This window comes from Lagopus muta, chromosome 3 (assembly GCF_023343835.1).
Source record: "Lagopus muta isolate bLagMut1 chromosome 3, bLagMut1 primary, whole genome shotgun sequence".
Taxonomy (NCBI): Eukaryota; Metazoa; Chordata; class Aves; order Galliformes; family Phasianidae; genus Lagopus; species Lagopus muta.
Genome location: NC_064435.1, coordinates 69207744 through 69235170, shown reverse-complemented (window position 1 = coordinate 69235170; position 27427 = coordinate 69207744). Strand labels below are relative to the sequence as shown.

The 27427-nt window shown below is 36.2% G+C and overlaps 1 protein-coding gene across 6 annotated transcripts in view; it reads left to right on the top strand.

Annotated features, from left to right (window-relative positions):
- The window catches only part of SEMA5A (semaphorin 5A), a 313513-nt gene that overhangs the window by 176696 nt on the left and 109390 nt on the right, over nt 1-27427 (top strand). For all 6 annotated transcript variants that reach the window (XM_048939888.1, XM_048939884.1, XM_048939886.1 and 3 more), the window contains 5 exons: nt 2948-3046; nt 4194-4407; nt 14585-14870; nt 18210-18345; nt 21951-22155. In XM_048939888.1, coding sequence (XP_048795845.1) covers nt 2948-3046; nt 4194-4407; nt 14585-14870; nt 18210-18345; nt 21951-22155 — 940 coding nt within the window. The remainder of the gene's footprint in view (nt 1-2947; nt 3047-4193; nt 4408-14584; nt 14871-18209; nt 18346-21950; nt 22156-27427) is intronic.

Here is a 27427-nt window from a genome sequence, read left to right as displayed (position 1 = left end):
CAGCCCCAGCTGGGGAGCTTCTGGGTGTTTTGTTTCCATGAAACTTGTGAGAACGACTTCAGATTTTAGGGCAGAGACGTGTGACTGCAGAAAAGGATAGGAAAGACTAGAGACAAAATAAATATGGCCAGCCCAGACTGTGGTAAGGGAGGGATGAGGATAACAAGGATGGCTGTGAGTAATTTTTCATTCAGATCCTTGTTTCTCTTGAAGCTGTGCTGACCACAGACCACTATGGGGACAATAAGTTCAGGCAACAAAGATAAAAGTCAGTTTGCTGATGGCGTGCTCTGAAATCAGAAGCCAGCTTTGAACCCTAAAGCAACTCTAGCAGTTTTGAGATAATAGTTAGTTAAATGCAACTTTGTTCTTGTTATTGAGAAAGAAGGTGCATGGAATTTTTGCCCCTAGCAGTAGTTGTTGTTCTGAGGCTTATGCTTTAGGAGCCAATGACGGGAAAGAGATGAGGAGGTAAATATATAGGGACATCCATCACATCTGACAGTGTAATGCACACTTGACTTTTGTAGTCTGATGTTTGTTACTGAAACTTTGTACATTTATCCACCAATTTAAGCAGTTGCTTAAAATAACTCCTGGAGTGAGCCAAACAAACCAATGTCCTTGTAACCATCACGCAATAGCATTTAAGTGAAAAAATGCCATAGCGAAGAGGATCAATTCATCACTTTTGAATGGTACTTTTGATAAGAACACACAATAAAAAAAGATATAAGAGCAAAATGTAAAAAAATCAATAAATAAAACAAAAAAAATAAAATATCTTACTTGTTTAATATTACAACAGCTGTGTGCATTAGCTTCTGAACTTACTGTAGAAGTATTAAAACTATAAACACTAGTGGATTTAAAATTCTGAGAATGGATAAGTGACTATAGCCAGGTCATCCTTGAACTGTCAGACTAGTATTAAATAGTAACCTGACCTCCTTTGCCACTGAATTCTTTAAAATAGCTGAGCTGTGGTTTGTTTCAGGTGTGCTGATACAAAAGTAGACAGTACATGCTAAATGGTTTCTTTCTCTGAAAGTTAATCTTATGGGATAGTAAGAGAATACTTGACAAAGACATCAAGAAATGTAGGATGAAGCTATATAGACTTTTGGTTTTAAAATCGTTTGTGTTCTCTAATGTGTATCTTTTTTTAGCAGATCTAAAAATGAAACCTTGAGCTGTAAAGGTTACTCTGAGCAATTGAACTGGCTAAATAAGAGTCCCTTCTCTATGTGCTTTTGAGTGGTGATTTATTCATAACTTTTTTTTTCACTGCATTATTTTCAATTTGCTGTATGAATAAAATAGCCAATTAAAGAAGTCTTTTTTTCAGCATTGATTTTACTGTACTACGTAGCCAGCAAAAAATAGATTGAGATATCTTATTTGTACTGTTGCACTGTGGATTGTTACGAAGTTAGTACGATACTTGGGAACATTAAAGAGAAGAATCTTGTGAATCCCAGGAATGTCAGAGTTTAAAAAAATAGCATTATTTTTGAACAGAAGGAGTGGGTGATGAGCATGCAAGTAATTTGGCAATGGCAGTATTTCAGGGAGCTCTAGAATATGAAGAGGAGAGGTTGGATTGGTTCTAATGTCAGAACCCACTTATTTTTCCTACACTTACATTCCAGAGCTTGCAGAAAGGGCAGGATGGAAGCAGTCCAAAGAAAAAAATACTGTGTTTATTTATATGAAATTTCCTGGAGATCAAGGAAACTGCCCAGAAGTGAAATAATTGCTTTTTTAAAAAAGACTTAACTACAATTTCAGACTCTGTTATATGATTCTGGCATATCAGCTTCTGTTTGCTTGAAAGGATACTAAGATGATGATCTTGGTAAATTTAAGACAGAGACAATGATTTTGTATCTGCTGGAAATTTGATCTTAGTTTTAAAATATTTGACAATTACAATTACATGTAAGGCTCAAAGAGAAGGTTCTGAGAGCTACATTTTCATGAGAGATGGATGCAATTTCTTATGTATGTGCATTTTTGGGATTTTCTGTTTTGTTTCATTTTTATTTTGCATGAGGAAAAGTGCAGGTAATAAATTCTAAGCATTCTTTTCAGAGAATTTAGAAGTATTTTTGCCATCTTGCTTCACAGTTTATTTTGTGCTTGCTCAGTCTGTGCAGGTTTATATTTCTTTTCTATCAGGGTAAAAGTTTGTAAGACAAACAGGCAATATGTTTAATATAACCGTGGGCCAGATAATGAGACTTCTGCCCCATTACCATTACAGGGATATACTTACATGATTTCCCTTAGTATCTATTTCTTTGAATGAATGCTAGAAAGCATTTTAACCAAGTGCTCAAACAGAAGGATTCTGCAAACATCTTGTTGTTGTTGATTTTCTTTGTTTTAATAGATAGGAACATTTCTGCAGAAATAATATTTGAATCCTTTGTACATTCAACTTCAGGAGTTGCTTAGTATTGCTCTTTCTGAATAAGCATTAGAAATTGCTGTTGCTTTCTATCTTCTTAGAGCCTTCATACATTCTAATGTATTAAAAAAAAAAAAGAGAGATACAATTATTCTTCAGGGTCAGTGTATGTGTATTGTAATAATGAAATTTTAGATGTTACCATGAGAAACTTCAAATTAACCAAAATGCAGATGCAATAAAACATACCATACAAATTATGTAGCTAAGAGTGACAAATCTGTGTCTGGACATCTCAATAATTTTATTTATATACTTAGAACATACTGTTTTTATTGGCAACCTGTTTTTAATCCTGACTTCCTGCACACTCAGAAGTCTTTGATATTGAAGAACCTTACTGTGATACTGTTAGGATCCTTTCACAAAGATTGGTGGATGTCTATGTTGTCATTGGAACATTTATATTGACGTTTGCTAACACACTGAGTATGCATAAACACTGAATTTATTCTTTGTTTTCCTATATGGCAGGAGGAATGCCAGAACTATATTCGAGTGCTTCTGGTTGGAGGCAACCATCTCTTTACCTGTGGAACCAATGCTTTCACTCCTATTTGCACGAATCGGACGGTATGAATTAAATATTCTGTCCCATAAACTCGAGCCCATGCTCTGACACTTCTGGTTAGTAAGCACAGCAAGTTGTTATTTCAGGCTGTTTGTGAATTGGTTAGTGAGCTGGTAGGTAAAAGCTGATTTGGTTAGTGTCAGGGAAAAGAGGAGAATTAACTGATAATCTCTTTTTGGAGTCTGTTCCTGAGCAGCTCAGTTCCTCCCACATGCCAAATTTCACGAGTCTTAAATATTTCTAAGACTTCCGCCATTCTGTCAAATTTGGTTGTTGTCAACATGTTTAGTGATAAAATACAATTTAGTAGCTTCATACTGTGCATGTGTATTTATGAAGAAGACGAGTATCTGCACTAGTGATTTCTGACTGGTGAGAGTGAGAAATCTTTGTTGAGAAATCATCCTGTTTCTGGGACAAAAAAATGCAAAAAACTACACGCACAGCAACAACAACAAAACTGTAATTTGTGTGTCAAAGAAGAAGAGTCCATAAAGAATCAATAATAGTCAAATAATAAAAAACAAAATGTCACAGGTTGGACTAAGTGGGCTATATATTTCAGGTGGGGAGAGGCTTTCAAACATAAAGAAAAACAGTCATCAAAAACTCCTTGACACATTTATTATTTTTAAACTTATCGTACCTTTATTCTCAAATAACTTAGAATCACACTTTGATTTATGGCTCGAAGTATTAGGGCTACTAAGTCAGAAAGATGTCTATTGAACTAGGCAGCTCATTTTTTACAAAATCTAATTTTCATGTGAGATTTTTTTCCTTTGAAATACTTTAGAATGTGTGAATACTTTAGATGAATCTGACAATCAGATCTGTTTTTCATAACAACAATCTATATATAGATATATTTTTTAGTTGCTCCCAATGTAATACCAGTGTTTTAGGAATGATGGCTAATTGTTAATTTGCATGCTTTGCCCTCCAAAGGTGAACAAGCAAGGTCAAACAATATTACAGTGAAATCTATATGAGACATCTTCAGGTGGATGTACAGGCTAACTCATTAGTGTTGTGCAATAGAAAAACAGTTAATTCATGTTTACAATAACAGTTTGCTCAGATTGATACAGCATGGCAGAGATTATAATTTTCAGGTCATTTTAATCCCTTTTTCTTACTGTTTTACAGTTAAATAACTTGACAGAGATACATGATCAAATCAGTGGCATGGCTCGTTGTCCTTATAGTCCCCAGCACAACTCCACTGCACTTCTCACTTCCAGTGGGGAATTGTATGCTGCTACAGCCATGGATTTTCCAGGAAGGGATCCTGCCATTTATCGCAGTCTGGGAGCCCTTCCTCCTCTCCGCACTGCACAGTACAACTCCAAGTGGCTGAATGGTGAGTACCATGAGACTTATCTACTTTTTAACCCATGTTATCCTGATCCGTGAGAATTTGGATGTTTTGAGAGTAATGCACTTCTCATTTTAAAATTATTTTGCATAATACAATTTTTAATATACTAGTATACTTATTATAGCATGTAATAAACATAGCTGTTTGAGATATGCACTTAAATATTAATTTGTGTTTGCAGGCATAGGGATGAGCTGTACTTTATATCTCAAGTGAGCTTAAATGGCAAAGCTGCGATGGCCAAGGGCTGTGGCTTGCCTTGGACATTGCTCTGTTGAGTCCTTTAAAAACTGAAGGCAGAAAATAGTTTAGAATGGACTGAATTTCCCTAGCTTTCTCTGCAAGTCCCAGCCTTAACAAGCATAAATAGATGTGTTTTCAAGCTGCTTAGGTGGTAAACTGAAGTTTTTGATGCTTATTATAGCTGATTTTGATACTTCTTATTGTGTATGCAACATAAATCATAAAAATAATATTGTAGCAGTGATTCCTGTATCAAAGATGTTCACCACTGAATGAGGATTTTCAGATGAGAGGAAATTTAAACTGGTATTCCTGAGATCAAGAACATCTCCCTTGGCAATTAATGTGTGTATTGCTAAACTATATGTAGATTCTTCTAAAGTGGAAACCATTGCTTAACTTAAAATTTTGAAGTATGTAATTTATATTTTGCCCATGGTTTTTCACAATAAAAAGAAAAAAATATATATAACTCCTGATGCTTAACTTGCCATCAGTCGCATAAGTATCACAACAGTAACCAACAGTAACCCACAGTGCATTACTTGTTATGGTGAAATTATTCTCATGTTCAAATTTAATTACATATATAAACCTTTCCACCTCTAGAACATTATGCTGCAGCCAAGTATCAGACTATTTTAGTTATATATTTCAGTCTTCATATAAACTGAATGCTGAATTGTACTTGTTTACTTGATCTTTTTTCCTTGTACTAAGAAGCCGTCAGAGGTAGCTTGGAGAAATTTGTGACATTTTCTGAAGTTCAGACAATGCTAAAGTATTAATTAACAAAAGAAGACCGAACTGCATAAAACATAAAAGAATTATAGCAGTGTAAAAGAAATCTGAGATGAAAAATGAACTCGTTGTACAGGTATCTCTGTTCAGGCAGCATTTGTCCACACAGCCATGATACTGAAGCTAATTGCTGTGCCACACCTGGATGCTTCTGTCAAAGGCAAAACATTCTTCACACTGACTTTTCACTTTAACTGGATGTTTTATGCCAAAGGGCACAGTAAAATTCCCAACACTTCCCATGAAAACTGTTCCAATTAATCAGATTCTCTCTATTTACATTTTGCCTACTAAAAGCTTCAGCCATACCTATACATTCTCTTTTATAATTCATTCTTCTGCTTCAAAACTGTTTTGAATTAAGTTGTCAGGAAAGTATGAGTTTATCTTTGGGGAGAAAGAACAAGATTAGTTTTGTAATTGGAGCCAATTCAAGCAAATCCAATAAAAGGCTGGAAGCATCTCGGTTTCTTACATAAAGAGGTGTGGAGGGGAAATGTCTTGTGGGGCAGCTAAGAGTTGCAGATTCATCTGCTTTTATGTCAATTTGCCCATGCATGTGTGACACAGTGTCAAAAAACTGCATTAGGTTTTCAGCACTTGAATTGAAATGAAGGATTTGATGCTTTCAGTGAGAAAGTAACATAAATAATCCTGTAAGAAAAGTTAGGCAGTTTTATCAACTGGAATGGAAGCTTCATAGTCAAAACATGTTCAGCAGTATTAGCTGACACTTAGTCAAATTCAGCCTTTTTAGGTTGTGCTTGTGTGCACATATAGCTTTAAATTTCCAAGCCAAAATATATTTTTCTGTTACATCCATGCTTCCTTCAGAGTGTGATGCTTCTTCTCACTTAGATTTGCTACTATACATATTGAATTGGAACATTTCAAGCTATCTCTGTATGTGATAAGAGTACTCTAAAGAATCAGAGAATCACAGAATGGCTTGGGTTGGAAGGGAAACCAAGGATCATTAAGTTCCAACGCCCCTGGCACAAACAGAGTTGCCAACTGCTGGATCAAGTACCTGATCAGATTGCCCAGGGCCCCATCCAACCTGGCCTTAAACACCTTCGGGGCAGAGGGCATCCATAACCTCTCTGGACAAGTTCCAGCACCTTACCACTCAGTAAAAAACTTCCCCCGACATTGAATCTAAATCTGCTTTCCTTTAGTTAGAAACCACTTCCCCTTTATCTATCACTGCCTACTCATGTAAAAAGTTGATTTCCCTCATGTTTGTAAACTCCCCTTAAATACTGGAAAGCCACAATGAGGTCTCCCTGCTGCATTCTCTTTTCCAGGCTGAACAAGACTAATTCTTTCTGCCTGTCTTCATAGGAGAGGTGTTCCAGCCCTCTGATCATCTTTGTGGCCCTCCTCTGGACCTTCTCCAAAAACATATCTTTCCTTTGTTGGGGGCCTACCATGCAGCAAGCGCTCACTGCTTGCTCATGGCCGAACTGTTGTCGACCATCACACCTACATCCTTCTCTGCAGAGTTCCTTTCTGTCAGGCCAGCCTGTACTGATGCATGCAGTTATTCTTCTTTCTTAGGTGTAGTGTATAGGACTCTACACTTTTTTCTGCTGATCAGGTTCCTCTCCACCCAACTATCCTGCCTGCTCAGTCTTGCTGAATGGCAGCAGAGCCTTCTGATGTTTCAGCCACTCCTTCCAGATTTGTGTCATCAGTAAATGTGCTGGGAAAGCACTCTGTCCCTTCATCTGGGTCACTGATGAAGATATTGAGCAAGACAGGACCCAGTACTGATCCCTGGGGAACACTGCTAGCTACAGGCCTCTAACCAGAGTCTCTGCACTGTTGAGTCTCTGCAAGTCAGCCAGTTCTCAGTCTACCTCACTGTCTTAGTTCTGAGCTTAATTACAAGGATGCTGTGAGAGATGGTCAAAAGCTTTGCTGAAGTCTAGGTACATAGAATCCTCTGCTCTCCCAGGCTACCAGTTTGGTAGCCTTTGTGAATCCATGTTGACTACTCCTGATGAACTTCTTTTCTTCTAGTTGCTTGGAGATGGCACTCAGAACAAGTTTTTCCGTCTCCTTCCTAAAGATGGAGGTGAGGCTAACCAGCCTGTAACTCCTTCATGTCCTTTTTGAAGACTCTGATTTTCCTCCAGTCTTTGTGGATCTCTCCCATTCTCCAAGTCCTTTAAAAAATGATAGAGAGCAATATGACAGGCACTACTGCCAGAAGTCTGAAATTTGAGTAAACTGAGTTTTGTCTGTACTGTCAATTTCAAATAGCAGGCAGAGCACTTGACCAAATGTTAGATATCTGCCTAATTCCTAAATGTTTTTCATTTTCTGGAAAATTTTAGTCTTTAAACACTCTTGTCTTCTTCAGTGAAAGAAGAAAGAAACATCTGGAGGCAGTTTTTGAATTTGCTGTCTTCTAAAATTAAGAGGAATAACATATTCAGCTCTTGATTATGCCTGAATATCACCAGTTGCAATTTTTCACCTCAGGAATTCCTTTATTTTCCACAAAAATAAATTAATGCTCTGCACATAGAACTTGTGTGTCTTGATGCTCTATAGACATTAAATGCAAGTGGCAAATGCAACAAACTAGTATTATCTCCATCTGGTACCCAGCTCGCTGCAGGACAGTTAATATGGGAGTTCTGAATGGAGAAACCACCCCTTCCTCCCATGATTTTGGCTTTGTCTTTTCCCATGTAGACAAAAAAAAAAGTAGTACTTGAAAGTACTCACGTGTATATGTATAGAGAGGGCAAACAATTGAAGAAGTTAGAAAGGCTGCTTACCTGCATTTTATTCTTTAAGACATGTTCTGCTGCCTACTTTCATATCTCTTTCTCTCTAAGTCTGTATTCAAGTACTTCTATGCTTGAGAAAAATAACTTGAGGTCAAACAGCACACATTGAGCGTTATGTCTGAAGCAGACAGTTCTTCCATTAATTTCTTCTCTGAACCAAAGCAATCAGTGAGGCCTTGATATTCAACCCATTGTTCAGGTCAGTAAAGAGCAGTGTGTTTCTAGGCCATTTTAAAACAGTAATGTTTCATGAAAGGAATAGTCTACCTTAGTAATTGCTTCGGATATGATTAAATGATAGCAAATACATTAGATCTTTCATTAAGGAAAAAAAGGACAGCTTGATTCACTGCTCACATGCTGTTTACTTGAGTCTCTTTAAAATCACAGCATAACATGGTTTTTAAATCATATCCAGAACTTACTGTTATAGAGTGCTTCTAATTGAGCTCAGCCTTAGGGTTCATCTACGAAGTGCAGCAGGGGTAAAATTCATCATCATTTGGTCTGGAGTATAGAGTAAATGGAAGAGTTATACTTGAAGTCCACAAGCCTCAGTGGGTTTAGATTAACAATGAAAAGCCTCCATTGCTTTTCTTGTAGTACAACATTTATAATTAGTAAAGGTAGTTCTACTCCCATTTCACCTCCTCAAATCAGTGAAGGTTGATTTGATGCTCCATTGTGAAACTTTAGTCTACAGTGTCTCCTTCCTTCCCTTTGCCCACAAAAGGGCAAAACAGACTAAGGAAGCTTATGATAACCCAATCCTTTCCATTGTTAAATCATAGATCAGAACAGTGGGACATTTGATTTCATCTTTTGCCAGTCGCCTTGGCTTAAACTTGCATATTCAGACTGTTTGGGTCTCTAACTGTCTTGAAATACACTGTAGTTATTTTCTTTTTCCTAAACATATTATGATATAAACTTTGGAACATGTTGAGTAAATAAAAACTTGTGCTAAATACCTAGCCACTTGATCAATGGGCAGACTATAGATGATTAAAATGAGTTCTAGTATCAGATGTGGCCCCAAAGGAGAAAAAGAATGAAATATTGCACAGATTATAAGCCTTTCCAGCTGAGAAGAACATAGCAATGTTTGGGTTGTTCTGGTCTGCTGACACAGTATTATCACTTTTCCCTCTTACTGCTTGGTTATTAGATGCTCTGAAAATAGTTCTTCTAAGATATATTTTTAAAATGTTTTGCTTAATAGAAAGCTTCCTAACCTATTCTTAATTTAGTCTTAATTTAGTCTTCACAAGTAATAGCAAAAGCAAAATTATTGCAGATTGCTGGCTACAGGGGTTTAATGTTTGACTCCATCCTCTGTGTTGTTTGTGCACTATTATTATAATTCTTGGTACTAGAAGGATATGTGGAAAGATATTATGAGCTAAGAACAAAAATAATCCTTTCACTTTTGCTTCAGAGCATTAATGGAAATGGGTACAATAATTCAAGGTTGCTTTTTGTTTATAGTGAAAAGCCTTGTAATTACCTGAAAGAGCTTTTCTTATTATGCAATATTTTATGTAACTCAAATCCAGTTGATTCGTGCAGCTTGGTCTTTAACTTTCAGACAGGAGACCAGATTGAAAATATTCAAGACATATGCTACCGTTTGTTGCTTATTTTGCAAGAAGATAAATAATGACTTTTCCTTGGTTCTGTCACATATACAGTTGGTTCTGATCCTTTGTGTGTATCTTTCTTTTTGCCATTATCCTAAAATAGAATGGAAATATCTATTGGTTTTAAAGCTCATCCTTAGGATTCTCCACTGGAGCTGCCACCAGAGGCAAAATTTGAGTAGTTGTGCTTTGTTTTTCCTTTCAAAGCTGCATATCTTCCCCCAGATGGCAGTGATAAAATAGGGGAGTAGCAAGCTGACGCAGGATGGAGACACCTCCCCTGACCTCCTTTGTCCTAAGCCAGACTAAGTTTCTACAAGGCACTTTCATAGCACTTCCTTGCTCAGGTAATACTTCCCACAGAGGTGCTTTTGTACTTCTTATTCAACCTAGGGCTTGGATAGTATGCCGTACGAGGAGCAACTGAGGGAGCTGGGGCTGTTTAGTCTGGGGAAGAGGAAGCTGAGGGGAGACATTATTGCTCTCTTTAAATACCTGAAAGGTGATTGCAGCAAGAGCAGGGCTGGTCTCTTCTCACTGGTGACGGATGACAGGATGAGGGGAAATAGTCTCAAGTTGCACCAGAAGAGACTTACGTTGGATATCAGGAAAAATTTTGTTACAGAAAGGGTTGTTAAGCACTGGAATTAGTCCTTAAGTACAAGTCAGCAAGGAAAGACCTTTGATTGACACCTTTCCTGCAAAACCAAATCACAGGAAAGAAGTAAAAATAGGAAAGAATTTAAAAAGTGGAGAAATAGCAAAATGATTGGCATTTTAAGTAAGCATCCAAACTTCTGCATTTTACTGGTAGATCCATAAAGCCCAAACCTCTACAGGTTCTGAGAGAATTTAGGTAGTGATCTGTATTTTGTCCCACTTCCCCAGTATCCTGTTATTCAGGGTACCTATCCAGTGAACGCAGGCAACCAAAAGTATACTGAAATCCAGATTGGACTCTCAAGGACTTAAGTAGGTACTAGATCATAGTAAAGAATGATTTCTATCACTAAGTTTGCAACCAATTAATTTGCATCAAGAAAATGAGGTAATTACGAATTACAAAATACTATGCTGTAGAAACACTTTACCTTGAAAATGAACAGGTTTATTTTGAATTAACAACAGATAATAGAAGGACTTTTGTAATGTAATACATGAGAACTATTTTTGAGGAAACAGTTATATTTCAGAAATTATTAGCGAATATCATATCTAATGTCTGCATCCACTTTTGTGATTACACTGAACTTTATTATAAAAACTATCAACAATTTAGTAGATTTTGGAAGAAAAAGATTGGGAAGATTGGGAAAAAAACTGTCTGACAGACATGTTTTCACTATATTTTGTAGTCCTTGCTCTTCTATGCCCATAAAACCTCCAACTGAACTAAAGAAAGATTATTAAAGAAAAACATGGAGAATTGAGGCATTGAGGAGAAAAAAGTAGTCAAAATAAGCTGGGAGTACAACAGACTATCATTTTAAGCATGTCTTCTAGATGATTGTGACTGCTAATAAGCAGTGTTTTTCACAAGTTTTATTCAGATATTTAACGTTTTCCATTTCATCTAGTGAGCTTATAATTATGATGACTACAAGTTATGTATTACTTTGAAGGAGTTTAACACTGTAGGAAAAATTTACTCTAGGATTAAGATTTGTCCTTAAACATTCTTGAGAAGCAGTGCCTGGGTCAGCCTAATACAGGATCTCTAGAGTTTTCCAACAGCTGCAGAGAGTTATACTAAATTAATGTAATTACAAAAGAAGTACTGAGATGGCAAAATGCAAATTAGAAATGTGCTTCATTAATTACGTTAGTAAGGTGAAAGAAAAAAAAGACTAGCACATTTGGAGCTTAAATTCTTGCTGTTATCTCCATTTTTTTAGATCATTTTTAGTGGTAAATTGAACCTTATTAATAAAAACAAAGCAAAAAAACAAACTAGCAACCAACCAAACTAAAACAAACAAAACAAGGAACCCAAACCCACCATAAAAAGTACCACTGAATGCATGTTTCTAGAATTTAATGCTATTAATTATATTGCTGAATATAAATATTAGGATTAAGTGAATCATTAGAGGCCAAATGGATCTCTTGAGACCAACAGTATGAGAGTGTGATTTGTTGATCTAGTGAAGATGGATGTCATTCAGCACTAGACCAGAATTTAGATTTTTAGGATTTTGAATATTATATATGCATGTGTATGTGCATGTGCTTGGAGTTATATGTATATATATATATAGTTATAACTGCATATATGCTTATAACTACAGTTGGATGTATCAAACTTCTAAATTCAGATTTCTTTTCAGATTTCTGGAGCTCAGTTCTCTTTTGACTGTGTCTCTGAACGCAACTCACTTGAAATGTTAGTGGTCATTTCTCATAGGGCTATTCAGTGGAAATCATAACTCTTTCTTACCAAGACCAGGAAATAATACTTATTCCTGATCATACAATATCATACATATTGCTTGATTGTTGACCTGTTTCCTAGCCTTGTTTTAGACCACTCCAGCTGCTTTTTCCTGTTGAAAACCTGGACATGACTCAGGGAGAAGTTTGCTTTAGATGCTCTTGCCAAGAGGCACTTCATTTAGGGTTTCCCTCCAGAGCCCCTAACTCAATGACCTCCTGCTGCCTTCCCAGGTGTGCAGCACACCTTTGCTTTTGTGCTGTAAGGATGCTGTTCTCCAGGGCTCACCGTCAACATGCACTCCATGTCAGAGCCATAGCTAGGCCATACACCAGAAGTCTGCAATGTTAGGAAGCATCAGCTTCAAGACAGTGAGTATAGACTTTGTCTCTTTGGTCTCTGAGATCCATAGGTGGGTTGATAGGGAAAATAATCTAACGGGAAACATTGCCTCTTCTTAGTAAGTGCCTTTTTATTAAGAACAGAGACTGTGTAGGTTTGTCCTCAACCTTTGGAAAAACATTATTTCTGACTGAAGCGCTATGTTGACTTTGTGTGGTTTGGTCATCTTTTTGTGATAACTTACAAGAGTCTATGGGCAAAATTCCTTTCTTTGACAGAGTCTTGCTAGTTTAAGAAGGAAGTTACAGAGATTCCTGGGCACTGCACTGTGTAAGCAAGCTTCAGAAAACAGCATGCTGCATCAGTGTTTGCCCCGAGGCAGCAATAACTGGCACTGAAGTGTTACAGTACCTGGACTCACATATCTGTGTAGTGTTGTTCCATGTTGTACATTGGCAAACCTTGTCATGCCGTTTTGATAAACTCTTTTTCTTGCTTTTCCAATTCTGTTGATTCTTTTTAGTTTGGGAACATCTACTAAGTCTCACACATCCATAAGTTATATGTTATATCCTCACATATACATATATATATATATATATATATATGTATGTATAAACTGTAAAGATCATTTACAATAGTCATGACTTTATTACAGATTGACAGTCTCATGTTGATCCCTATTATCTGTATCCTGTGACATACCAGAATGCTATGCACTTGTTATCATTCATAGAAGAAATGCATTTACTCTTCCAGAACAAATGGAAATTTGCTCCTGCAAGTTCAGCAGGAAATAAAAGTAATTTCCTTTCCTGTATTAAAAACCTTTATAACAAGTCCTCCATGTCAACAAATAGCAGTTCACAGCACAATATTGGGAAACTTAGAAACTAAATTTTCCTAGATAGGAATGTCATTTTTCCTTTCAAGCTTTGAAGTGATTCAGTTCATTTTTTTCCAAAGAGAAAATTAAATTAAAAAAAAAAAAGCCTGACATGATAATCCCTCCAGATCCACAGAATTCCCTCAGGTAGCTCTGAGATAATAATTTTTACAACTTTCAAGTGCAGGTCATATTTTCATTACTTCATAATCAGTACAGTATATGCACAGGTGTTTGCAGATTATAGGGTATTTCTCAATTTTTAATCTTTGGAATACAAATACTAGTTTTTGTTTATACAAGAGCTATGATTATCAGTGCATATTTAAAATAGTTTTGTGCAAGATTTATGTGGGTTTTTCATGAATCTTAAAAACATTCTGAATACATTTCATATTAATTTTATTCCTACAGGTTATAAACATTTTGTCAGTAATTAATTATTCTAACTGGGAGTGTTTCCCATAATGTTTTGGCCCTATGGTAAGATCTTCTTCTGCCAATGCAAAGACATTTTTTAGGCTATTGGACCTCCCTTGCGAAGCATCATAGTCAGACCTTAGAATTAGCTTACTTGTCACTTAGAATTCGCTTTCTTCCCATTAAAGCCACTGAATATATTCTTAGTCACACTTAGTAACCATCCATTATTCTGGTAATCTAGAGTGGCATGGTGGCAAAGCAAAAACAGAGTTTAACATGAAAGATTGAAGTAGTTACACAATAAGAATATATCCTGCCAGCATCGTGGAGAGGAAAAATTTGATGATGTTCTTGAAGGTAGACAACAGTGACCTGGGCCAAGTCTGCCCAGCACAGTTGCATGCCACAGGCACCCAGAGCAGAGAGCCCATTTAGCCCATGTTAAAGGGCCATGAAACAGCTAGTTCCCCACAAGGTCAATAAAAGATATGTTTTTTGAAAAGTAATGTCTGAAGATAAACTTTCATGTCTGTATGACTGCATCTATCACTGGTAGACAGTAAATAATCTTTTATTTTGTTATTTTCAGAACCCAATTTTGTGTCATCTTATGACATTGGGAATTTCACCTACTTCTTCTTCCGAGAGAATGCAGTTGAACATGACTGTGGCAAAACAGTCTTCTCTCGTGCTGCTCGAGTGTGCAAAAATGATATTGGTGGCAAATTTGTGCTGGAGGATACCTGGACTACCTTCATGAAAGCTCGGCTGAACTGCTCTCGTCCTGGAGAAATTCCATTTTACTACAACGAACTGCAGAGCACGTTCTTTCTGCCAGAATTGGACTTGATCTATGGGATTTTTACCACTAATGTGTAAGTAAATTCCATGATATATTTTTTTGCTACTTACAAAAATAAAAAGTAAAGCATCTGGGCTGTTTTCTGTTCTGTATTTGCCAAGTGAATACAATAATTTCAATTACTATACGCCTTATGGACAGATCTCAGCACCAAATGCATCCCATAGGAATTGCTGAAGGTGTATGGAAGGAGGGTACAATTCTTAATATTTCGTTACCTCAAGGAGGCAGTTGTGTTATAAGACTATTATGTCATCCTATTCATATATCTTAAGGCTATTCTGTCATCTTTTTTGTACGTTTTAAGGCTATTTCATTCATTCTTACAAACACTTTTTCTTTACACATTATTTTCTGAGCGTAAATACATTACGTATTTATGAAATAAATATATTTTGTAATTATAATTTCACATTATCATAAAATTGACATGATGTAAGTTTACCATGTCAATAAGTGTTCACTTGACCCAAACAAATACAGAGAGATTCTCTTCAATTTTAGAAATTAGTCTTCACATTTTCTTATTTGAGCTTTAGAATCAAACCAAAAGTTTAATTTAATTTCAACTGGACCCATTATACCAAATAGACAAAATTTGAAATGGTATTGTTTAGTCTGAAAATTAAATATTGTGAATTACATAAAAGCCTTCTAGACTCTCAGCTCTGAAGTCAGAGTAGTTTAACTTTTAAGAAAGAAAGAGAACTTTGCCTCAGAAATGTGCAGTTACTTAAAATGTGATAAATAGTATTTGCTTATTGCTAAGTGAGAATAGCCCTTGGGTTGAGGCTGCACAACTCAGTGTTCACTTGTGTGAACAAGGTTGATGTTTTGGTTTCAGATTCTTTTGCCCCCCTGCATCTTCTTGCTGCGTAGGTCATTTCTTCCTAGAATTTTAAAATTTTTAAATTGGGCATTTATCAGTGCTCCTTTCTAAATACTCAAATACCTACCTACTTCCTATAAATGTACATTACCTGGTTAGCAACAGTCACAAATGAATGCCAGCAAGTTATGATACCTTAGTTGATTGGAGTGAGCATGAATTTGGGCCTTAGTTCATTTCTCATACTTTTGGTACAGCCTGATGTTGGCATATCAAAGATGTCTTACAGACTTTCATACGCTTTCCCTGTCAGCTCAGGCTGTGAGCATGGTTTGTGAGGGGCAGCTTGCATTAGGCTGTGACATTTCCTGACTCAAATGGTAATTTAAACTCTGTTCTTAGGCTGGAGAAATGTACTGAAGCAAATTCTTCTTTTAAAAAGAGAATAGAAGAGATGTTGGGATTATTAGGGATAGAAAAATTTGGTGCTGCTTAGTCTTTTTTTACTAGTTACCATGAAAAGCCAGTTCAGAAGAATTCTGTTCCAGAAAATCCTCAAGGCTTTGGCCATGGAAGCTTATCTCAGAATGACTATTGATTGTTTCCTGTGCTACAAATTCCACTTGCTCTGATGTTGCGCAAAATGGTCAGAGCTGCCATAATCTTTGAGAAGGAATCTGTAAGTGTAAGACTACCTTTGCTACGTGAAAGCAGGCAGCATTTGAAACTTTGCTGCTAGTTCTTTTTTCCTTAATAGTTTAGCATTCTACCTTGTCCAATAGGGGCGTACTATTCAAAGAGAAATTAATTACAACTGATATTTTTTTTGTTGTTATTTTCCCATTTAAAATATATTTGTTTCTGTCATCAAATACTATACATAAAATTTTGAATATTGTGGTAATCTTTTTGGAGTTTTGATTACTTCCCCAGGTTGCATGTGTCTAACAGATATGTGTACAACCCATGTGATTTCAGCCCTAAAAGCTGATGATGAAGAAGCACTGGAGTTTCCCATGAGGGAGACCACCATATTCCTTCCATAGATGTAGGCTCAGATACTACCAAACCACATTAAGCATTCTTCAATCTCAGCAGCTTCAGAACTGCAATGATTTTATTGTACACTAATGATTATTTTTTGCATATATGTTGTGAATCATTCTGTGGGGGATGACCTGAAGCATTTCCATCAATAAGTATTGTGAGTCTTAGCAAAAACTACACAGTTTATGAGTGGCTGTTAAGTCCATTGCAACTCTTGCTTCATAATGAAGCTGATTTTGTTTCTTTCACACCATTTGAAAATGTACAATCATCAATCTGGTGACTTTTAAAGACTTAGAAAATTCAAGAAGATTCTGTACTGTTATAGTATTTGTTAGCTGCTATTAATGATAATTTATATATCTAGAATATTATCAAATCCGCTGATAACTGATTCTGCAGAAATTGTTAGCCTGAAACTTTATGATTTGGAGATTCTTTGAAATAAGTGTGATGAGCATAAATAAGAAAACTGATCTTTCATCCTGCTGTTAAATCAATATCTTTTTTTTTTTTTTTCAGTTTTGAAAAGTTTTGTTAAGAATTGATTGCCTGGGGTTATTTTTTCTTCCCGTCATTTTGGAATTTTTATAGTAGGCTTGTGTAAAACACAGGAATAGTTTTAATAAATGAATAAATAAGAAGAATGTGATATGGATCAATTTTTAGCAGTTTTACCTGCAGTACAAATATATACTATTGCCGCTACCTTTATTAGCTATGCCCTTATCTCAAATTGTGGAAAAGTTTTTCAGGTTAAGACCTCTCTAAGTCACTGACTTATACTGTTTACAGTATGCAAAATTACTTTATTGTCTACCACATATCCAAGAGAAGAACAGGAAACTGTATTTATGGCCTGGCTGCCGTCTGTTCTTGTAACATGAGATCTAGAAAGCATGAAGGCCAAGTTGTTTTCCCTTTATGTGTTTCTGGAATTTCAATTTTTTAAAATTTTTATTTTATTTTATTTTATTTTATTTTTTTCAGTAAAACATCATTTAGAAGATGGAATTTTTGTTCAGGTGTTTTACACAGGCGTTCCACAGGGTCCAGAAAAATAACATAAGCTGAAAATCCTTGATTCTTTGTACTGCCCAGAAGAAACATTAATGGACCCTAAGAATAATTGTATCCTGTGCATGGAAACTAGAAGAATGATGTCCTTGATACATGTGATTATATGTGGAAATAAAGTCTGGCCTTTCTATATTAGAATAGCAGCACACTGTAGAGAGTTCTGAGTTTCTCCCTCTGCCTCTCACATGAGCTAATTGGCAAAGGTGACCAAAAATTTAAGTCCATTGTAAGCATGTCATGTATCTTTATCTTGAGATACCTTCTCCTTGTTGATCATATCCATTTTGTTAATTACTTGAAGGATTGAAGCATCAATAAAAGGAAATATTATTTATTTTTCAGCAAATTGAGTTTGTAATGTTATTATCTAAGTTAATATTTATATTTCTTTCACAGGAACAGCATAGCAGCCTCAGCAGTTTGTGTTTTCAACTTGAGTGCCATAACTCAGGCATTTAATGGACCTTTCAAGTACCAGGAAAACTCTCGCTCTGCTTGGCTTCCATATCCCAATCCTAATCCAAATTTTCAGGTACAGATACATATGAGAAAGATGATATGTATGTTGTTGTTGTTGTTTTTCAGAATGTTGTGTAGTTCATAGTTATTAAGACCAGTTTTTCAGTACATTACAGCACAAGTCTTTAAAACTAAAAATAAATTTTAAAAAATGAAGAAAGCTTAAGAGTTCCCCCCAATTTCAGCATTGTTAATTTTGCCTTTTCACAAAATAATTTGGGTTGAAAAGTGATGTTCTTTCAAGAGTAGGAGGAAAAAAAGTATTTACTTCAATCTTCTGTCATAACAAAACACAGCTATCTGTCAAGGCAACATTAATCTCTATCTCAAATATAATCAGATTGCTATTTTCTTTTGCACTATGTGTGTGCTATTACAATCAGGAAAGGAAACAGTATTTGACAGAAAAAAAAGAAAAGAAAAAAAAAGAAGAGTAGTCAGTGTTACATATATTTCCCCATGAGGAGTTTGAGTAAAATAATTTGTGAAATTGTGTCCTCCTCATTTGAATTTATCAGCCTCAGGTCTTGTAATAATCTGTGGTTGGCTGACAGTATACAATGAATTAGTTCAAGGAGAGTCAATCACTGGAAATTTTTAACAAAAATAATGGAATACTTATGGTAAGCACATAGCCATTTGTTGTGACTTAGTCCTGGTAGGTAGGTAAGCACCACACAGCTGCTCTCTCACTCCCTTTCTTCAATGAGACAGAGGGAAGAATGTATGATGATGAAAAGTTCATGGGCTAAGACAAAGACAAGGAGATCACTCACCGATTACCATCACAGGCTAAACAAAGTCAGAATCGGGAGAGTATTTTAATTTAATGCCAACTACTAACAGACAAGAGCCATGAGAAACCGAAAGCAAATTAAAACCACCTTTCCCCATCCACCCTCTTCAACCTCCTTCTTCTGAGCAGGCCAGAGGAACAGGCAGTTGGGGCTGTGGTCAGTTCATAACATTTCATCTCTGCTGCTTGCTCCTCCATGGTCACTAACTGCCTCTGCTCTGTGTGGTTGCCATGGGCTGCACGGGATGGCCTGCTCCTCCGTAGGCCCCTCTGCTATTCTCAATCTATGATTTCAGGAGTTCAACGCTGCTTCTTTAACAACCTTCCCCACCTTCTTGTTAAGGGCCATGAGATCTTTGTAGGCATAAAACAGAACCACCCACCAGGAACTACAGGTAGTTTTAGCTATTTCCTGATTTATGCAAACAAAGGAAAATAAGGAACTAAATGTGCTCTGAATTAGAGGACAGAGCCTTGTTACTTTGAATTTGGTGCTATTGTCAAGTGGCCAAACACCATTTAATTAAGCCATATTGCAGAAGCAAGCTATATATGTTCATAACTTTTTGCATTTTGCAGAAACATTTATGTTGTTATAGTACTGACTTTAAGAGGGTCTAAGTAAGGCTGAACTTTTGGAAGAGGAATTCTAAAGAAAGGCTTGTTTGTAAACGTCTTACCTTCTTTCTAAGTGCGACTCCAGTGCAAGTCATTCATCTCTGCCTTTAAAACCTTTACTAATGCATTAGTAATTATTGTGGGTGCATCCCATACAGAATGATACACGCCAAAGAAGCTGGCTGTCTAACAGTGATGTTAAAAACAGTCTGAGACTGTACTGTACTGCCAGTGCTCATCTCTTGCTCCCAGTCCAGGCATAGAGGTGCTGAAATTCCTTGCTTGAGTAGTCTGGCTGATTTTAATATGGCTGGTACTTTCTTTATCAAATTTACAAGAAGAGCAGCAGTGGTTGTATAAGATCTCACAGAACAGTTTTGCAGGCCAGCGCTACTTTTAAGAGCTGTAACATGGCCTTTTAAAACGCAGTATTGAAGCCAATTCGTGTTAACTGATCTCTAGGTATCATTAGTGATGCCAAACTTCTGTTTTTTTCACTGGTGCTATCTTTTATTCAGTTGAACTTTCTGTCAGATTTCTGGCTCTGTAAGCACAGTGCTGACATATACCAGAAGCTAGTCTAATGCACAGAGCTGGATGTAACCATTTTTGTGACTTGACAGTACTCTAGAATACATATTGCATGGAGAGTGGATATGTACATTGGCTGAATGACTGATTTTCTTTCCCAAAATGAGTTCTTTTCTTTTGTAGCATGGTTATAGTAAAATACCTGAATTTCTGTTTGCGTAGTCTCTGAATTTGATTTATCCTCAGAGCATTCAGCTGCTCAGCATTAAGAAAGAGAAGCATGTGATTGTGAAGGAAGACTACTTCTGGGTGGTGATAGTTACATCAGACATTGTATTTCCAAGGCTGGGTTATATTAATTTAATATTTTCCAGATTGGAATGCCACTGAAGTCCCAGTCTTAAAAACGCTGTTTCTCTCCAGAGCTCACTTTCTCTTTACACAGGACATTTTCCATTGTAAGACCAACGACAGTGTACTATGAGCATTCTAGCTGGAATCCTTCTAGCTTGATATACTCAGAGAAGTTCTTCTTTGGCACAGTCGCTTAATTTTTTCACTGGCCTGACATGCAGGGTACTCACAAAGCAAAAAAAAAAAAAAAAAAAAAAAAAAAAAAAAAGATAATTTTTTCCTGTTGGTTACTGTCTTGCCTCATCATAGGTTTTCTCATTAAGGAATTACTGATTTAAATTTTATTTTTTTTTTTTTTTAAGGTTGTGTATTTGGAGTGATTGCTTAATTTCAGATTGATAACATGTCAGTGATAAAAAAAATAACGTAGAATTTTGCAGACAGTTTTATTTAGTTCATGCTGCAATTCATAGTATCATTTATGACATAGTAGAACAGAGTAAAAGATATGACTAGAGTATCTCTTTCACATCAATATTTGATAAATATACTGAAGTAATGTTTTACTTTTCTGATGCAATAATATTTAAATGAACATGGAAATGTTTGCATACTCACATGGGCTGAGCATCTATCTCCTGTCCTCAGTTAACTGAAGACCTAAACAGAAAGATGTTAAAATCAATTATTGCTTACTTTGCTTTGCTTATTTATGCTTGGACTTTTTCTCTGCACTCAAAAATTAGTACAGGTTCCTGATATATGTGATCAATTTCAAAGAAAAAGTATCTTGGCAATGGATAACATTTGTAGTTTGATTTATAGTGAGAGCTCTGCATGGTCCATTTTTGGCTAAATGCAGAGTCTGAAGAAGTTTATAGAACTGTACATAAAGCTGTGTGTTGGGATTTCTATCAGACTGCCTGTGGTAGGCCATGGGATTTCATATGAAAATTTGTAATGCCTTTAGCATTGTGTCTGTGTAAATTCTGAAGAAAAATAGTCTGAAATTTTTGATGACAGCTTTTCTCTTTCCTTCTCTGTGAATGTAAGTTAGAGCCAAATATTACTACAGCCCACCTGTGCTCATTCTGATGCCCTTTCATCTTGTTTGGATTTAGGGAATACCCTTAGTACTGTCTCAGGGAGGTGGAGCTTCCTCAGCCATTGTGTGGACACTGATCAACACCAAAAAATGACCTTAACGTGGAATTACAAAGTATATCTATGATACAGTTTTAGTATTTATGTTCTTGTGCTGTAATTCGGAGAGTTTTGATTCTGTTGAGGCATATGGTAATGTTATTTTGTGTTTTCAGTGTGGCACCATGGACCAGGGTTTGTATGTGAACCTAACTGAGAGAAATCTTCAGGATGCTCAAAAATTCTTCTTAATGCATGAGGTCGTCCAACCAGTTATTCCAATTCCGTACTTCATGGAAGACAACAGCCGATTTTCTCATGTGGTTGTGGATGTTGTGCAGGGCAAGGACATGCTCTTCCATATCATTTATCTTGCCACAGGTATGAACTTTGTGTTACTGTAACAACTGCAGAAGTTTGAGGTCTCTGAAGTTTTAATGGTCTGCGAATCAGTTTTGGAATATGTATAGCACCTTGAATAGGTTCGTGGTTTTGTGTGGTTTTTTTGTTTTTTTTTTGGGGGGGGGGGGGGGGGGGGGAGGGAGGGGGACAGCATTAACTCTGCCTTCTATATTTTACAAGAAAAAGAGTCCAGCAGTTTGCAGCATCTTTCTTTATATTATATTTTGAATTTGGATGTTGGTCTGTGTTTTCTATTCTCCTTTGAAGGCATAATGTCTACACACTATCAAGAAAATGAATGGCTGGAAATTCCACAAACATGAATTCACAAGTTTCTCTTTCATCCTTTGCATGTAATTCAGGGTACATTCTCACTCAAGGTTCATATGTTGTTTTAAAATCCTTTGAGGTAGAAGGAACTCAAATAGCAAATGCAATTACTGCTATTGCTATTTCTGACTCTTCTGCTCAAAAATATTTTATTATCTTTCCTTTTCGTCACACATTTAAGTTATCCATTCCTAAGCAATTCTGCACTCTGTGTTATTGTTTTTCCATTTATAGATAACTCATCTAAACTCCAGCAATGAAAGAAAAATAGTCTTACATCTAAAATTGTCTTGGTTAGAAGTATTACTTTCTAGATTCAAAAATTCATTTAAGCTTCTGAAAAACACTGAAGCTCTTTAACTGTTTTTGCCAAACAAGGATGTCCCTGAGATGGAAATATTAGATTAAAGCAACATGTTTACAGCCTCAGGACAAAAAACTTACTTCTCAAATACTTAGTTGGGGATAGCTCATCTAAGGAATGGTAGTGTGCATTTTTGATTTTGTAGTGAGTAGGCACTAAATATGGAAAATTTAAAGAAGGACTCACTTAATCAACAGGAGAAAAAAGATTGCAAGCAGCAAGTTATTTGATCCTGCAATCAATGAAGTGAATTTCAAATTTGTCATCAGTTCAATAGAAACTGGATCAATCATTTGAATCACTTAAATCATGACTTACTGATGAAAATTGTGTATCTGTAACTTGTAACTTATCAAGAGCCTAAGAAAAATTTGCATTGTGGTTCGATATATGATTTAATTTTCCCCTGAAAACAGGATACCATGCTTTTCAGAGATGATTGCATCTTTTTAGACTGAAGAAATTTTAGAATAATTTAGTTCATTTTTATGAGGCAGTGTTTCTTGTCTAATTACCCTATTAGGTAAAGATTTTTTGCATTTTACTCTGTGAAAGTTGGACATTAATATGAAAGCTTTCAATAGGCTAAAACTTTGGATTTGTCCAGTTGTAGTCAAAACAACTTGCTGGTTGGAAAAGCATAGCATTTTAAGTGAAATCATGCTTCTTCTAAATGCTGTATTGTATTGTAGCAGTCTCCTGACAGAAACAGCATTACAGAAACATGTACTTCATTGGTTTCATATTTATCAGTGCATTGTAGGATATTTACATTATAATGGCAACATTGAGTACGAAATAATTTGTCATAATTCTGATGGACTTCAGTTTTCAGATTTCCTCACTGTTTTCTTCTGCGTCTTTTTCAGTAAGTGAAGATCTAAACTTTCAAGTTTCATGGTTCATTAATAAATTGTGTTCAATAAAACTTCTAGGTTTTTTTTATGCATCTTTGCTTCTGCTAAGAAGACAGTGCTTGTATGTTCCTTGTTATATATAAGTACCCTACAGTCTCATTCTTCTCTGTTCCACTGTTTTCAGTCAGTCATGGAAATAGGATACTCTGGTAGCTGAATCTTTAGTCTGGCACTAGTACATGCTTTGATGTAATCAGAAAGTGTATGTTGTATGAATATCAGAAACTGTAAGATGAACAAACATACTAACTATATAATGCTATGAAAGTTTTATTGACAGAATGAATTCTGTTTTGTTTTGAATTCGCCCAATGGTAGTGATTTGTGTTCGTATTCATTCTGTGTGCCCCCTCAATTAAGCATAGGAACAAAGCTTTATTTTCCAGTGAGTATTAATATTCACTTCATCTACATCATCTTCCCTGCAATGAACAAGGACAGTACAGCTAGATCAGGTTGCTCAGTGGCCCCCCAGCCAGACCTCAGATGTCTACTTGGCAGGACATCCTCCACATCTCTGGGCAGCTATTTCAGTGTCTCAACACCCTCACTGTAAAAATCTTCTTCCTTATAGCCAATCTCAATCTTCCTTCTTTTAGTTTGAAACCATTTCCTCTTCTGTCATAGTAGACTCTGCTCAAGACCCTTTCCCCTTATTTCTTATAACCTCTCTTTAGATACTGAGAGGCTGCTATCAGGTCACCCCAGAGCCTTTTCTTCTCTGAACAGCCCCAGCTCTCTCTCAGCCTGTCCTTGTGGAGTGGTGTCCCATTCCTTGGATTATTTCTGTGGCTCTCCTTTGGACACATTCTAACAGGTCCATGTCTCTCCTGTACTGAGGACTCCACATCTGGAGGCAGTACTCCAGGCGAGGCATCACCAGCGTGGAGTAAAGTGGCAGGATCACCTCCCTCGCCCTGCTGGCCATGCTTCTTTTGATGCAGTCCAGGATACAGCTGGCTTTCTGGTCTGCAAGGGAACGCTGTTGGCTCATGTCCTGTTTGCCAGCCACCAGTACTCTCAAGTTCTTTTTGGCAGGACTCAATGCTCAGCTTGTATTGATAGTGGGGGTTGCCACAACAGAGGTGCAAGGCCTCAATGTTGGTAGGTTTTCAGGACCATGCAGCAAACCAGTTCTTTTTATAACTAGCTCTTTTTTGACCAGGAGGTTGGACTTAAGCCTGATGCTATCCCTTCCAACCTGAATTGTTCTTTTTCAGATACCATGGTATCAAATTGTTTGGGCTAAATTGAACTATTTGGTGACAAAAGGGAAATTCATGCAACACCAGGATGCTAGCAATAGGGAGTTTATACCTACTAGCATGAGGCAGGATGGATCCAACCTGTACTATGTGAGATGTATTCTGTATAACTTTTGTAATTATAATTCATCACAACATTCTTACAAAATTGTCTTTTAAAATTCACTAAGCTGATTCAGTGGAAAGGTAAACATATAGATTGATGTGAATACAAATGAACATTCTGCTGTCTTTGTTAATCAATGCAAAAATCTCCCTCTTTGAATCAGATGGGCGCTAGTTAAGAGAAAATTCTTTCTTCCTCCATCTCATGTTCACCTGCCTATCCACCTTATCAGAATACAAATATTACAGAGGATAATAACCTTGACAGTATTAACAGTGTAATCTAGTTTCATTAAGCCTTAAATAGGGATAATATTACAAGAGAAGAAACTGTGAGTAAGCATACAAATGCATTAATCTTCTGTGTCAACAGTCTTCATTTCTTAAACCTCTGCCAAGTCATCATTCTGCTGAAGATTTTGGTGTGCTGGGATTTAACATCTACTGCTGGTATCAAAAATATATTTTACTGCTTTGGAAACACATCTTAATCTTCTACTGCACTGACTTCTAACAGAGGAAGAAGGGATAGATCAATTCTTGCACATTCTCTTTTACTTAGAACAAGCATAGTGCTGCTAGCTTTAGTCAGGGAGGAACTCCTGGAACATTTTTCAGTGGTTCAGAAAGGAAAATCAAGGACAGTGTGCAAAGGGAAGTTCTGAACTAGCACTCATCTCTCATACCAGACTAAAAGTAAAGCAGGGTAGTGAATGAGCAATATTCTGACAACAATTTAAGTTTAAGAATCTTTGCCTCCTTCCTAATTGGAAGAAGCTTAAAGCAAAGTGGTATTCTGTGTATCACAGTTTGTGTTTGGCTCTTTTCTCCCTTCTTTTTCTTTCTCCATTTTATTTTTTCCTTTCAATTTGCATGCCTAAGTGTCCCATGATTAAAACTTTGCCAAAATACAAAGGTCTCCAAAGCATTTTTCAGAGAACAGGGTACTGAAATGAGAGCAAAATGTTTATAAGGCATATTGGCACTACAGGGAAAAAAAAACAAACAAACCAAAAAAAAAAAAAAAAACTGTGGAAAAAATGTCTGTGTTTTCTCTGAAGGTTGCTGAGTGTGCAGAGGATATGCCCTCTGTTTCCTGTACAGAAATCATATGTGCCCATTGGTAGATCTTGAATATGGTAATTCATAGTTTAGCACTGATAAAATTAAGGCGTGGCGACCTTACAAAGACCTAATGAAATGTGAAGAAATATTTACTGTTGGCTGTGCTGCATATCTCTAAAGAATGGCGTGTTCAATGAACTAAGCCTGAATTTTTATGCCATAAGGACAGGGTTATTTTGAAGTTTAAAGATGACTGGAATAGTTTAGAACAGAAGTTGTACAAGAAGTTCTGGAAGGTGGTATTGTTTACCCCTCTTTAGACTTCAAATTGTACATAGTATTGCAGAGAGTAATGATAAAAGGCAACCCTGGTGAACCACATACAGCAGTAATTATGAAAATGTGGAGACCTTTCATAAAGAAATTTCAAAAGTTTTTTTTTTATAATACAAATGGATGTTTCATACATTTGTCTTCAGTGGGGGAATAACAGGTGGTAAACCTACACAAATGTAACATTTTTTTTGTTATTGCCCTTGCTGATGTTGTAGATTTAAAATGCTGTCAAAACAATTTGTAGTCTTTGGTGTGACTTACTAGGTGATTGTTGCAAAATTTGATTCTCCTGCTTACAATGCTGTCTTTTTTTTTTTTTTTTTTTTTTTTTTTTTTTTTTTTTTTTAGGAATGCACCACATAATCTGTTAGGGAACATCCCATTCCATGACTCAGTATGTGTGTATTTCTGCTTAAAATTTTTGCATGAAGTATAGCAATTTTCCTGGCAGACTACAGGTTCTGACCAAAGTATGCTTTCATATTTAGTGTGCACTGTGTCATAATGTATATGGTAAGTGTGAAGCTATGAACCTTAAAATTACAAGCAAAGATATATGATTATATAAATTTCAGACATGGTGAAGAGAGGAACAGAGCTTAATTTTTTTTCCAATTGGTGGTGTTTCTGAGTGTTTTATTTCAGGTGTGTTGAGATTGAGAAGTAATCTGCAGATAGTTTGCGTTGAAAGACGTTACAGACATTTTCTCTGAGTTTGAGAAGCATCTTTTTAGCCTAGAAACTACAGTATAAATGCAATAATAATGATGATCAAGTAGTTGTAATTTGAGTCACAATTCAAGTGTGAAAGTGTAGTGGGCTATTTGTATATATTAATACTTTCTAGTTTGAAAACAGAGCAGCAGGAG